The 14,966-nt window shown below is 49.8% G+C and overlaps 1 protein-coding gene across 3 annotated transcripts in view; it reads right to left on the bottom strand.

Annotated features, from left to right (window-relative positions):
- Positions 1-6,829, bottom strand: part of ARRB1 (arrestin beta 1) — a 73,775-nt gene extending 66,946 nt beyond the window's left edge. The window contains exon 1 of one of the 3 annotated variants that reach the window (XM_072969190.1): positions 6,443-6,829. Coding sequence is in view for 2 of the 3 variants with exons in the window: in XM_072969187.1 (XP_072825288.1) it covers positions 6,443-6,462 (20 nt within the window). In the remaining variant the exon portion in view is untranslated. The remainder of the gene's footprint in view (positions 1-6,442) is intronic. The other 2 variants (XM_072969187.1, XM_072969188.1) reach the window with 2 other exon arrangements.
- Between the last annotated feature and the right edge of the window lie 8,137 nt (positions 6,830-14,966).

The raw sequence follows: 14,966 nt of genomic DNA, 5'->3' as shown, positions 1-14,966 counted from the left end.
TCCTGCAGGTGCTTTGTGAGGTGGAAGGCTGCTGAGGTGAGGACCTGTTCCCTCCAGGAGAAGCAAAACCCATGCCCACCCAGGCCCAGCTCCCTGACAGAGTCAGTCCCACTGGTGTGTGGCAGAGATCTGAGCTGCCCAATCCCCGACTTTTGTCCCCCAGAAGAAAGGTCACCCCAAACCCACTAGCAGAACACAGGAAACGAGTGACTCAGGAAGAAGAGCATACACTGGCTGATTTGACTTCCATAGGGACACCAAGTTCCAGAGAGGATGAATATCGTGCCCAAGGTCACACAGAATGAGCACACATTACAGTGTACCTCTGGGAACCGCCCCACCCCACCGATACATCCCTGCTTCCACAATCTACTCCCCACCTGCTTCCTGGTCCTTTGCCAAAACGAATCCTCATCCATTGACTGCATAAGCTGGGGGTAGGGGATGAGGCTGCAAAAGGCCCAGGAGGACCAGCTGTGGGGCCAGAGGCCCAGGGCCAGTATGGGAGGGAGTGTCTGCCTCATCCAGGCCCACACCCCTTCAGTTTCTGGACCTCTGAGTGCACCCTGGAGAGAGAGCCTGCACCCTACATGGCCTCTAAACAGCTCAGACCTTGAGTGAAGGGTCCTGCCTCCTGCGGGCCTGACATGGGCCACAGCACCCTACCTGCTCCAGATTCCTCTCTGGGTACAGGAGGACCCATGGGACTGGCTGTGGTCTCAGCCAGGCCAGGCCCAGCCCTACGAAGAGGGAAAGCTACTCAGGGGCTATGGTGACTTCAATCACACAGAACTCCAGGGACCTGTCTGGTCCAGTCCCTGGGGCCTGGCCTCCCGGGGATCTCATCTGGCACCAGGTCTCCTGGGAAGGAACAAGCAGTTCCTCTCAAGTGGGACTAAAGATGGGGCCAGGCCCAGGAAGGAGGTGGTGCGTCTCCAGAGAGATGACCCTGCCAGGGCTCCTTGGGAGAGAGGGAAGGAGGGAGGAGATTGGGACAACGGTGTCCTTTGTTCCCCTCTCAAAAGCAGCCACCATGTCTCCCCCACCCCCTCTGTTCTATGCCCCCTCATAGGACTCAAGCCACCCTGGGGCAGGACCCATCCTGCACACAGGAGGGAGGGAGGGTGCCTGGGAACCATCAGGGTTACCTGTTTTAATCCCAGGGGGTTCATACTGGAGATGTGCCCCACCCCCAGGAGCCCCTGGCTTGATGTAGGAGTCACAGCTCCCACCTGCAGAAGCCTGCCTGATGGGGGAGAAACAGGCTTCACTTGCAGGTGGCCTATTCTGACGGGGGGTACATCCCCTCTGCCAGGACTTCCCAAGCTGATGGAGGACACCCCCCATATACCCAGTCTAATGGGGAAGCATGGCTTCTACCCTTAGGGTTCCCAATGGGAAAGACCTAATTTCAGCACGCTAGGGCTGCCACCTCCCTCAGCAGCCTCACGGCTCACACACCCACACCTGCACCCACTACCTGCACCTTGGCCTAGACTCTTCTTTCTCTCTGGAACACCTAAGCCTTCCTCATGCCCCAGGACCCAGCTCAGGGGACACCTTCTCCAAGAAGCCTTCCTCAAGACCCCTAGACTGAGTCAGCATAAGCATGCCTGCCGTGAGCAGCTCACACTTCCGCGATGTCCCTCCCAGCCCTCAGCTGAGCCTCGTCCCCAAGTCCCCACACCCAGAACCCCCACTGCTCCCAGCCCAGGGTCTCACACCCTTCTTCATTCAGCTCTAGGCATGGAGTAAAGCAAGATCCTTCCCTTCCTTCCTCCTCTGCCCCCTGCAGCCCAGCTTTGCCCTCATTGCTCCATCAAAACCCCTCTCACCAAGTCACCAGACACTGCCTTCTGCCTAAATTCCAGGGGTCTTTCCCAAGCTCGCCCTCTGTTGGTCCTTCCCTGCTCTTTTGGCTCCCAGGACACAGTTCCCCCGTCCCCTTCTTCCTCCTCTCTCCTCCCTCAGGTATGGATGCTTTCCAAAGGCTCAAATGCCCCCAGCCATCCTCTCTTCATAGCTAGACCTTCTCCTTGCAGCATGTCATCCACACTCCACAAGCCAACAGAGACTTTCAAATCCCTGCCTCCCACATCCATCCCTACCCTGAGATCCAGACCCACCTATGCAGAAGCCTCCTTATATCTTCCTCAACTTCCAGTCCAGCTCTTGGTCAAGCTGCTCCCCGCTGCAGACCTCATCAGACGGTCAGCCTGGTCACTCTGGCAGCAGCGGATGGCTTGGCAGAGGCCAGGAGGCCACTCGGGGTGTGCTGACTCCCGGCCTGTTGTCCTTCCACTGCCTCAGCCCCGAGGTACGGCACACCCACGACTCAAGACCCTCGAACCCATGCCAATGGGAGGCTTCAACCCTGGGCAGGGAGGCCCACACTTAGAAGCAAGAGTGCTGTGGAGAAGTCTGAAGCCCAGAGGCCAGCCTAGAATCAGAGGTCAGAGACTGATCGGTCAGGCTCAACACTTTCACTCCCAACAGCCCCATAAGCAGCCCAGGCCAAAGCCACAGGACTTCCCCATGTTCCAGCCAAGATGGGTCACATACAGCTTAACCGCCAAGAGAGACGACAGCCAAGGTTCACAGAGAGCTGGTGATTACGTGTCCCATGACACCCACCCTTCTTCCCTGCCAAAAAAGAAGAGTTCATAAACATCTGTAGGGAAGGAAATGTCACTCCATCCCACTGCCTCCCAGGAAGTCCCTCCTGTTGTCTAACTCTCCTTTATATTACCAATTGAGTTAGTAGGAACAGCAAGAACCAGAAGGGATGTACAACTTGGGGATGGGGCCACCGGGGAGGTGGGGGAGGCCAACTGTGAGCCAGACAACCCCTCTCTCCGAGTGAAAGCACAGAGCAGCAGGGCAGGCAGGCCTGGGTTCAGAACCTCGTTAGCTGAATGGCAGTGAACTAATTACTTAACCTCTCCTAGTCTGTTTCCCAGTCTGTAAAATGGGAACAACAATCCTCACATTAATAGAATCGTAGGGAGAACCAAATGAGATCATGCATGTAAATCTGACATACACCAGACATCCAGCCAGTAAGGCTAATGGACTCCACCTCCTTGTTCATATTTCCCAGTTCCATCCTATCCACAGCCTTAGTTCAGATCACCCCTTCTCTCAGGCTCCTCCTGAGCCTCCTCACTGGTCTCCCTGCTTCCAGGCCCACCCCTCCCACCCACCCTCCTCACCACTGCCAAAGGCATCCCTCTGAAACAAAAATCTGCTCCCATCCCTCCCTTCCTTGTGCTCCTCTCTGAATCATCGTCGACTTCAGGAGAAAATCTTGTCTCCTTAGCTTGATATCCCAGACTGTTGATGACTGACTGGCCTGTGTACGCTCTCACCCACCGCCCCAGTCCAACCCACAGGCTGCAAGTGTTACTTCATGCCTCCAAGCCTTGTCACACTGCACCCTCAGCAGGCAATGACGTCCCCAATCCCACCCCCTTGCACCAATGCCACCTCCTTCCCAAGACAGCTTCCCTCACCGCACCCCCCTGACAGGACTGGGATGGGGGACTCCTCCTTCGGCCTCCCACAGACATGTCACCCAGCATTATAATCACCTGCTCTGCTCTAAATCCTTTGGAAACAGAATAGAGCCATTCATTTCTAAACCCTCAGCCCCTGCACTCGGTCAACATTTGTTGAATGGATGTATGGTTGCTCCCAGGGTGCCCAGTTAGAGCAGTCATCATACTACCTGTATTCAGTCCTGTGCAGGTATTTGTCTCATCTCCTCTCTCCCCCTGGACCCTGGGAGTTCCTAAAGGGCAGTGACAGTTTCTGACTAATTCTCATTGTCACTTTCATATGGGATGCATTTCAAATCCAGATGCAGGATGGATATGATGACTTCTGATCCTTGGAGTGCTGGATATGTGCAATTTTCTCTTCTAAGTGAGAGATTAAGCAGAATCCCATGGCTTACAGAACAAGGCAAGGTACCACCCATTATTGATTTTTGTCTTTTTCTTCCAAATTACTCAGGAAACCTGTCTGGAAGGGAGAGGGAGACCTCCCTGGACTACAGGGGAAACAGAGAGAGAGAAGGAAAAGGAGAGAGAGCAGGGCTACCATTACATGGACTAGAGCCAGGCCTGGGCACCAGACTTCGGGCAGCACCTCCTCCCCTGCCTAGTGTATTTAGTAAACACAAGGAGAGCCCTGAAAATGTTAAGTATCGATAGCTCCAATTTAAAATTGGGAAAACTGAGGTCCAAAAAGGTGAAAATAACTGCCTAAGGTCCCCAAGCTCCTCCAGTGAAACGCAGAGCACGGGGAGTTGTGGAAAAGGCCTGGCCCCCAAAATAGGGTCCCCCAACAGGTCTGGGTTGCTCATGGGGTCCCCATCCTGCTAACAACCTATGCCAGTAGGGGAGCAGTAACACCTCCCCCCAAGTCACAAAGAGGCTAGCCAAGGCCCAAGAGGGTCTGATGGTGAAACAGCACACAAGACACGAAGGAGAGGAGAGAGGGCTCCTGACTCTCTACAGGGAGAAAAGTCTGACCTCAATGGCCAGAAGGATCTTGGATTTGGGGGACATGGACATGGCGGAGAAGGGTCACACATCCTCACATGCTCCTGCTGAGGACAGATACCTAGGTCACAGTGCTGGCCAGCTGGTTGCAGCGGGGACTAGCCATCAAGGTGAACACAGAGGCGTGGCACAATCTTCCGAAATCTCCCCCGCCAGCCTGGGCCTGCATACTCATAGCAGGCCATCCCACCTACAAGGGGCTGGCCAGTGCCCAAGGGTGAGCCACAGAGAAATGGGCCAAGTGGGCTCCAGCCTCTGCCGCTGCCTCTGACCCCTCTTGACCTTAAGCCAGTCAGGTAACCTCTCTAAGCTCTGGTTCCTCTTCCAGAAAACAGGAAGAAGAAAATTAATCTCCTTGAAGAGCTGTCAGGAGGACGGCTGGGAAGCAGTTTCTAAACCTTAGGAGTACAAGTTATCTCTGAGCCTCAGTTTCTTCTTCTGGAAAATGGAAAAATACCTAGGAGACTTTTCTTAGGCTGTTAAGAGAGAGTGTCAGATGCAGGGGGTGTTACATTGCATTGTCAGTGGTCCTGAAACATGATAACCACAGGGGCCAATTCTCCCTAGTGTTTTAGCTACTTTGGAGAAGGAATGAGTCTTACACATCTTTGATCCCCACACTATGCCTCATACACCCCAGGCGTTAAATAAATAATTATTGGAAGCAAAGAGAGGGTAAGGGCAAGTGGAGAGGGGGAAGAAAGGAGAAAGAAGTGGGACACAAGGATAAAAGAAGGTAAAGAAAGAAAATAATGAATAAGAGGGGGTTGCAGGAGGGGTAAGAGGAGATGAGGGAAAAGTGTGTCAGAACTTAAGTAAGCTGGCAGAGTGAGTGGTAGAACTAGGGTAACAAAACTAAGCGCCTGACCAGGTCTTGTCTTGGGCCCCAGTCCCCTCCCCTTTTTGTCCCAGTTTCCCATTTTGGAGGCATACCTCTCCCTTTCTGAGTCAGGGCAGGCTCCTAAAGAGACAGGAGCCCCTCTTCACGCCCCCAGCTCAGGAGATACTGGCCGCCACCACAGGCTTCAGGAGGTCAGAGGGAAAGGAAATGCTGGATGGCAGGCATTTTTCCCAGGCTCCAGGGGGGCCTCCCACCCTGGGTGGTGTGTGTGTTTCCACTTCTCACTTTGTGGGGACTGGAGTGAGTGTGTCAGAGGCCAGGGACTGTTAGCACGTGACCTGGGGTGTCAGTCTGATGTGTGTCTGTGGGGGTCAGCGTTGGTGTTATCTTGAGAACAACACCATGTTAGTGAGATACGTGCCAGCACAAGAGTTCCTGTCACTAAGTGTGACAACGTGCGTGTCTCAGTGAGAGTGCTTGTTCCAGGGAGTGCAAGTGACAGTGCATGTGTGTGTCAGGGTAGGCAAACGTGTGTGCACCAGCATGAAGGTGTGTTAGCCTTGACATGTGTAGGAGTGTGACCCGTGTATGCCAACACGACTGTCAGCAAGACCGTGTTGATGAGTGCGTACCAGGGAGTGTGTGCCAGTGTGTCACTGGATGTGATGAGATGTGGCAGTGAATGTCAGTGTGTGCAAGCATGAGCTCTCTCATGGATGAGTGTGTCCACATGGGCGTGTGTGCCATTGTGTGTCAACCTACCCACTGCGTCCCTGCGCCGGCTGGCTAGTGCTGGGTGTCAGCGAGTGAGTGCGTGTGAGTGCCTCCGCCGCCTCTAGGTCTCCCAGCCCCCGGCCCTGCAGGCGACCGACCACAAGGGAGACCTCGGGCGGAGGAGTGCCGAGAGCCGCGGAGCAGGCGCCGGCGCGGCCGCGGTGGCCGCGCACGCAGAGCCGGGACGCGGTCTAGAACCCCCGCCCGCGCCCTCGCCCGGGTCGCCCCCACGCTCGCGGGGCCGGCAGACGCCCGCACTCACCGCGTCCCTTTGTCGCCCATGGTCCGTGGCGGCCGCAGGGAGGTCCGCGGCGTCAGCTCCCAGGCTGGAAAATCCCCGGCCGGCAGGAGGGGCGCGGGCCAGCCGGCTCCGGGCTCCTGCTCCGCCTCCTCCGCGCTCCCGGCCGCCGCCCCCGCCCGGTCCCACCGCGCCGCACAGAGCCCGCCGCACAGAGCCCGCCGCGGCCGGGGCGGGGAGCCGGGGAGGCGCGGAGCCGGGCAGCCGAGCAGCCGAGCGAGGGTGGGGGCGCGCGGGGGCCCGTGTGCGCGTGTGTGAGCGCCGCCCAGCCAGCCGCCAGGGCCTGGACGCGTCAGGGCCCGGAGGTCAGCATTCGTGGTCCACAGGGGTGCTGTCGGGCGCGCGCGCGCGCGCCCGCGTGTGTGTGTACGTGAAGGAGCACGCTTGGGTGGGTATACGTGCGCGTGTGTGCACGCGAGGGTGCGGGTGCGTGTGCACCGTGGTGTGCGCCCCCGACTGGGGAGTGCGTTTGCCTGGCTGGAGCGGGGTGCACGTCTTTGTGCGGTGTGCATGTGTGTAGGCGCGCTCCCTCGCGCACACCGAAGGTCTGCCCCTGACCCCAAGGCCGAGCTCCAGGCAGCGCCCCTGGTTGGGGGAGGGTGGGTGTGGATTCGGTGGGGAACTCCGGGTGCCCGCGGTGGCCTTCGCCCTACGCCCCACCCTCCCCGCCACCCCAACTCCCTGCCCTTCTGGAGAGAGAACACCCAACCACCCAACAAGGAAGAAGAGGCGGTGGGGACTGACGAAGGCAGTGTCAATGCTGAGGAGCTGACGAGGGTGGGAGGGGGACCAGAGGCGAGCGGGGTGGTTGTGGTGCCTGCGCCGGAAGAGGAAGCACTGAAAAGAGGAGATAAGGAAGGGGGCATAGAGTTGGCTTGCTGTGGCCTGGGAATCTGACCTGGCTGGCTTTAATGGAAAAGCCCCCATCTAGCTTCATAGTAGGCTGTGGGTGACCCTGGACATCCGCCCTCTCAAAACCAACCTACAAATACCAGCTTGCAGAATTGTTCCTGGGTGTTTGCTGGCCTCCACTGAGTGCCTGACACACTCAGTGGTGTCCAGTGAATGTTAGCCCATCCCGCTGCAGGCTGCTTGGTGTCCTGTAAAATCCTGATTGGACCCTGCTTTGTGGAGATCCCTTCCTGCTCTGCATGTAGTGGGAGAGTGTGAGGTCTTTCCTACCCCCTCATGCTGGGATTTGGCTAATTGGCCCTAATAGGGCCCTAATATTGCCATATTAATGGGAGGAAAGGAAGCTATCATTTACTCTGATGTGATTGTGGGTCTGTAAACATCTCCTATAATTATGCCCAGAAGCAGTTACCTATGCTGGTTATATATAATTGGGAAAGAATATCCCAGTCTAATTACTATAATTATGTCCAGATGGGTAGGTGGTTGAGGAGGGGGAGTGTTGATGGGCAGGCAGGGTGGTCCAGAATCTGGGCAATGTTAAGAATTAGGAGAGGTGGATTAGGGCCCAGAACCTTCCTCCTGGCCTTGGCCTCTGGGCTTCACCCTCACTCCCACAGGGGAAGGAGAGGAAGCCACCTGCAATTTCTGCTGAGGGCAGGGACTTGAGAGGAGCACACCAGAGTCCTGCATGATGACAGGAGGCTTACCCAGTGAGCCAGGGCGGGCTCTGACCAGGATGGAAAGGCCAGGTCCTGCCACTGTCTGCATCAGTTTCCCCACCTAGAAAATGCAGCATCCATCCAACCACATGATCTCCAGTGCCTCTCCTCATAATGATGCTCAAAGCACCTGGATTTAAAAATTCAGGCAGATTCTGCATTTGACTCAATAAATATTTGTGTTTAGTTTACAATAAAACATAATGTTGTAAATTATTTCCAAGTAAAATAATCGAAGACGATGTATCAGATGCATCCCACATAGGTCTCCCCAGCCCAGTTTGGAAAGCATAGCTTTAACATTCTAGGGAGGGGGAAGGTATAGCTCAAGTGGTAGAGCGCATGCTCAGCATGACTGAGGTCTTGGGTTCAATCCCCAGTACTTCCTCTAAAAATAAATAAATAAATAAACCTAATTACCTCCCCCTCAAAAAAATAAAAAAACATCCTAGGGAAGCTGAACAGATTGGTAGACTGGAATCAACATGCAGGGTTTCAAGTACATGCCCCCCTCCACTAGCCTGTAAACTTCATGAGGGGGAATATGGTGCACCTGACACTAATTAATGCTCACAATTCTATGAGATAAATGCTCTTTTCCCTTTTTTACAAATCAGCAAACTGATAGTTGGAGAATAAGCAGTTTGCCCCAAACTGTTGCCTCCTCTGGACCTTGGTCTCTGACCTCGCGTTGGGCCCTCCCCAGAGGGAAGCAAATGAGTACTAGAGCCAGAGCGTGGCCCTTGATTCACTCTTCATTAAAGAACTGTTGAACGTGCCATGTGTGGTTCTAGGAACTTACAAATCACGGTCAATAGGACAAATGGAGTTGTCATTCCAGTGAGGGATCTCAATGGGAGAAGAGGAGTTAAGGGAGTATTTTTGCTTTACATGTCAGGCTCTTTGGATAACGCAGTCATGTATTTCTAGTAGAATTAAAATTAATAAAAATGTAAAAGTAGTCATGTCGAGGAGACTTCTATAAATATAAAAAGTCTAATTTCGGGCATTGATAAGTGTTGTGAAGGAAATAAAACAGTGACGGAACAAAGAGTGGTGGGGAAAGTGTACTTAGGAAAAGGCTCTTCACGGAGACAACCTCTGAGTGGAGACCTGCAAGTGAGGACTCAGTGCTGTGCGCTGTGCAGGGAGAGCCAGGGGAGGGGCTGCCCGGGGAGAGGGAGCAGCAAGTGTGGAGGTGGGCCTTCCTGAAGCGAAGGAGCAAGGACAGGGTGCCTGGGTCTGGGGAACAAGGAAGGAGTGGTACAGTCATGCAGATCTTGGGGCTAGGGCTGAGGAGTTTGGGGAGCTGGTGGAGGACTTAGGAGATGAGTAACAGTACCTGCTCTACATTTTTAAAAGTCATGGCTGTTGGATGGAAATGTTTTGGAGTGAGACAAGAGCAGAGGCAGGGCATCCCATTATTGGAGTCAGCAAGAGAGAACAGATGGTGGTTGGACTAAGGTGATGGCAGCAGAAATGAAGAGAAATAAAGGGGTTGTTCATCCATATTTGGAGGTAGAGCCAACAGCACCTGCTGAAGAACTGACCGGGCATTGAAGGACCTGGGATTACTCTGAGGGCTTACACGCTCCACGCAGGCCACCTCCCACACGTTTCTCCAAGGCCACTGATGGTTAAGAGGCCTGGATGCTCCTTCCTTCCTGTCTCAACTTATTTGTAATACATCTTCCACCTGAAAACCAGAGTGATTTTTCTAGAAGGCAAATAGACTCTGTTGCTGAGGCTCATAGGAGAGGATCATCTCCACCTGTGTCCCAACTTGGGCCAGTCACATGTCTGAAATTCATCATTCACAATAACTTTTTACCCAGGAGGGAGGGAGGGAGAAAGGGAGAGAGAAGGGAAAGGAAAGGAAGAGAGGAGTATTATTTCTGTTTGATAGATGAGAAAGTGAAGGCTCTGGGAAGGAAAGTGCCTAAGCCAAGGACATAACAAATAAAAGGTAGAGCTGCAACTCACACCTAAAGCTTCTGCTTACCCGGTCAAGAAGCTGAATGTCAGACTGAAGTGTGAGTGAGTGGGTGGGTGGGTAGATGAGTTTTCGGCTTCCTGTCCAACAAAGGATGTGAGGTTGAGAGGCACACACCTTTGAGATGTTAAAGGTGAATAAGGAACTTTCCTATCTCTGCCCCAACCAGAAATCTGGGGGTCATCCTTGATTCTTCCTTTGCTCCCCTCAATCCATACCAAGTTGGTCCCCTACTTCTGCCTCCTGAGGGTCTCCCAGTAAAGCTGCAGAGGTAGGCAGGAGCCAGACTATACTGAGCCTGGAGGGTCTTGTTAAGGAACTTGGTCTTTATCCAAAGGTCAATGAAAGCTTTGAAAGATTTTCAACAGAACAGTGGTATGCTCATACATGTGTTTTGAGAAGATGGCTCTGGCTGTTGTATGAAAAATGGATTGGACGGAGGCCAGAGGGGATGCAGAGGGGGAGACCAATTAGGAGGGCAGTGTCAGCAGTTTAGGGAAGGACGATAACTGCATTCCAGGGAGAGGACACGTAACAGCTGCAAAGCCAGGGAGGAAGGAAAGGGCATGACACTTTGGAAGGATTCAGATGGATCTGTGGCCAAAGCACAGAGAGGGGAGGGGAGGCCCTGGAAAGGAGGATGAGGGCCTTATCCTGAGGAAGCAGGCTCACAGATGGGTCAGCTGCCCAGTTTGGCAGGGGCTGATTTACATTTGTCTAACAAGATCTCCAGTTTGTCTAACAAGACTTCTTTATGGTGGGATTACTAGTATTTAACTAGGTGGACAATTCAAGATTCTTATTTGTAATCGCCAAAAACCAATTCTGGCTGACTTAATCATACAAAGAACTTACTGGCGAGATATTCATGCAGCTACTACTACTAAACAATGGACACCACAACTCATAACCCTATTGCCAGAACCAAACCTATTGCCCTACTGCTGCTCCAGAAACGAGATATGGCCACTGACACCTCTGTTGCCAAAATGGATTCTTTGCTGGCCCTACATCTTTGGAGTCAAAGTCCCCCATGCATCTGATTGGCTGAGCCTAGTCATGTGCCCTTGCCTAGGTCATGTGATCCTACCCTTCCTGCAAGGACACTGAGAAACTGTGGTTGGCATTTGTGATTCCATACTTCAAGGCAGGCTTTAACTTACTCCAAGATTCAAAGGGTGGAGGAGTCCCCAAACATGAGTAAGGAGGTTTGAGGCTGAGTAGCCAAAAAAAAAAAAAAAAAAAAAATACAAATATCCACTTTACTGTGAAATGCAGTAGAAGGGAACTTCCTCAAGTTTACTAAAGGGGAACTATGAAAAACTTACAACTAAAATGATACTTAAAGTTGAAATACCGAATGCTTTCCCTGTAAGATCAAGAATAAGGCAAGGCTTTCAGTCCTTGCCACTTCTGTTTCACATGATACAAGAGGTCCTAGCCATTGCAATAAGGAATAAAAAGAAATAAAAGGCACAAAGATTGGAAAGAAAGGAATAGAGCTGCCTATATTTGCAGAAGTCATGATTGTTAACATAGAAAATACTAAGGAATGTACAAACAACTACTAGAATTAATCAATGAAGGCAATATATAAAAATTAATTGTGTTTCCATACACTAGCAGGAAAGAACTGAAAATGAAGTTTAAAATTCTGTTTACAAGAGCATCAAAAAACATAAAATTAGTAAATTGAACAAAAGACATGCAAACCTTTACCTACACTGAGAATTATAAAACATTGCTGAGAGACATCAAAGGAGATCTAAATAAATGAAAAAATATAATAAAATCATTGTTTAGAAGATTCGTTATTAGGCTGTTATTTTCCCAAAAATCAGTCTATAAATTCAATACAATCCAAATCAACTTTTTTTTTTCAGTAGACATTTACAGAGGAAACTTATATGAAAAGAGTTAAATCAGTCTTGGGGGAAAAAAGTGACAAAGTTGGAGGACACACACTGTATGATTTCATGAAGACTGAAAAGTACTGATGTAAGGACAGACAACTAGATTAATGGAAGGGAAAGAGGCCCACAAATCAATTATCAACATCCCCTTCTAGATTGTAAACTCCGTATTTGTGTCTGAATCTATGTGGTCTCTTGCTGCATCCTCAGAGTCTAAACAGGGCTGAATTAATGAATAAATGTAATGTAACAATAAGCAGAGCATAGTACATAGTAGGTGCCCAATGAATATTTATTAAATAAGTGCATTTTAAAGAATGAAGTGGGCATAACAAAGGTCAAACTGTATGCCTCCCAGACACCCAACTTGGGAGGCGAAGAAACCACCCTACCTTAATCTATCCCATGCCACTTCTCCTAGCTCCATTCCTCGGAGTCCTTTCTCCCTTGACCTTAGCCACCCAGAAATCAGAATCGCCAGCTCCCTTATCTTCGCCCTGCCTACCCTCCTACTGCAGACTCTCCAAACTTCAGAAAGTGGAACATGCTGTCAGTTCTAGAGGTGACACCCACAAGCCTTGGGTTCCTTGGTCTCCTCCAGCAGAACAAAGACTGTCAAAAGTGGCAAGTGGAGCTAGCACTGCCCCCTCAGAAAGGGTGAACAAGTGCCCAGGTTTGCCCAGGACAGAGGGGTTTCCTGAGACAAAGGACTTTTCAGATTTAAAACTAGGACAATTGCGGGAAAACCAGGAGGGTTGCTCACCATACCTTCCAGGAATCCTCCCCCAACCTCCTTCATCCTGAAAAGAAAAGCAAAAGGAGTATATCCTTCCCATGGTGGGGAGAGCCATCTCCAAGGTGAGCAGTCTTTTGTAATGATTGGTTTAAATGTCAAAAGCAAAGATGGCTCTGCATCCTCAGCCCCAACACAGGGTCTGAAGCTCAGCAAGTGCTAGGTACATTGTTGGATGAAGGAACAGCCTAAAGGAGCAGAGGAAAGGGGCCCGGCCTCTGGGAACACCCTTACCCAAGGGGGGCTGTTTTCTGCAGCCACAAGCTTGCACTCCCTCAGCCTTATCCAGCCTTGTCATTTCCCTTCTCACCCTGCACATTCTATCAAGCACCAACATTTGAACCAGTGTTCCCACGTTTACATACATTTAAATTACTTTTATAAAATATTTTTATAATACATGTTTTCTTAATGCTTTAATGCAGAAAGTTACTAGGGGAAAACTCAGTCTTACTCCATCCCAGCCCATCCTGCTCTTGGCCCACTCTTTAAAGAAAACCAGTAAGCTATTCTCATTGGAGATGTGGTGGCTTTTACCACCATCAGATTTATCAAATCTGATTAATATGCATATACTTCCATTTCTTGATTTACCAGCTGTATTAATAGCTATTGACTCCCTCATGAAAAGATGAAGACATCTGCTCACTTACCCTACTGCTCATCTTCCAGTTTCTTCCACATTGTGTTAGTTATAGTGTGAGTTTGTTCTTCTATTCATTACTGCTTCAAGCTCAATGAATCTTTATTTCCACTTCCTTCTTCTTTAGCTATATCCCGCAGTTTCTACTATGTAAAATGAAGAAGTTAGCACCGTACTCTGTCCCACCTCTCCTCCACCTCAACCTTCTGACTCTTGACAGCTATACTATTTATTACTTTTACATCACCAAGAATTACAATAGTCATATATATTCTGTAACCATAATTAAGTCTTTCATGCTTTATCTAGAGAGTAATTCTGATCATTTAAATCCAATAAATGGCATTTAGAACCTTATGATTACAAATAAATTCTAATTTGACATTAGATTGGATTCATAAAACAAGAAAGGGCTCCTAGTAAAGGAATCAATTAGAAAGCAGGAAAGAGTTCTGGGAAGTGAAAAATATGATTGCCAAAATAAAAAATATAATTTGAAAGTCTAGAAGCTAGTGCCAGAAACTAGAGAAGTGCTTTAATAAATCAGAATGAGGGTGTGTCAAAGGGACATAGGTGCCAACCTGAAAGAGCTCTCAATAGCCAAAGATGGGACAATTTGAGCAACAAAATAATGGACTATTAGAGTGTAACTCAAAGTATAAAATAAATATACATGAGTCTATGCTGATCTAAATAAGTGATTAAATAAATAAACACATGGGGAGAAGGGGCAAATCTTCCTTACAGAAGAATTCCAAATAACATATGTAGATACTCTTCCCTCCAGATGGAGCTTAATTGGCTCTCTGCCCATGAATGTGTGCTGGACTTAGTGACTCACTGCCAAAGAATAAAGTATGGAAAGGGAAAAAACAGTAACTTTACAATAGACAAACCTGACAAACTGCCTTAAGTGACCAAGGATACTGTCACCAGCTGATGTCATGTGATGAGTGGGGTACCTCACCTTTGTGATGTTCTCCCCAAAACACTTCATCCCAGACTAATCATGAGAAAGAAATTCAAATGGAGGGACATTCTACAAAATATCTGACAAATACTCTTCAATGATTTTAAACTTTCAAAGTTTAAAAAAAAAAATGATGAAAAGCAAGGAAAGACTGAAAGGCTGTCCCTGAGGTGACTCGGGAGACAGGATGACTAAATACAATGTGGTATGCTGGATTGGGACAGAAAAAAAAAAGGATATTACTGGACAAACTGTTGAAATGCTAATAAAATCTAATAAAAATTTGGGGAAACAAGAGCAAAAATAAACAAATGGGACTACATCAAACTAAAAAGCTTTTGCACAGTGAAGGAAACTATCAACAAAATGAAAAGGCAGCTACTGAAGGGGAGAAGATAATTGCAAATGATATATTCAATAAGAGATTCATATCTGAAATACACAAAGAATGAATACAACTCAACATTAAAAAAAGCCCAATTGAAAAATGGGCAGAAAATCTAGACATTTTTCCAAAGCAGACATACATATGGCCAATAGCA

The sequence above is a fragment of the Vicugna pacos genome, chromosome 10 (genome assembly GCF_048564905.1).
Source record: "Vicugna pacos chromosome 10, VicPac4, whole genome shotgun sequence".
Classification (NCBI taxonomy): Eukaryota; Metazoa; Chordata; class Mammalia; order Artiodactyla; family Camelidae; genus Vicugna; species Vicugna pacos.
Note: the sequence above shows the minus strand (reverse complement) of the source record. Positions and strands in the feature narration are given on the sequence as shown.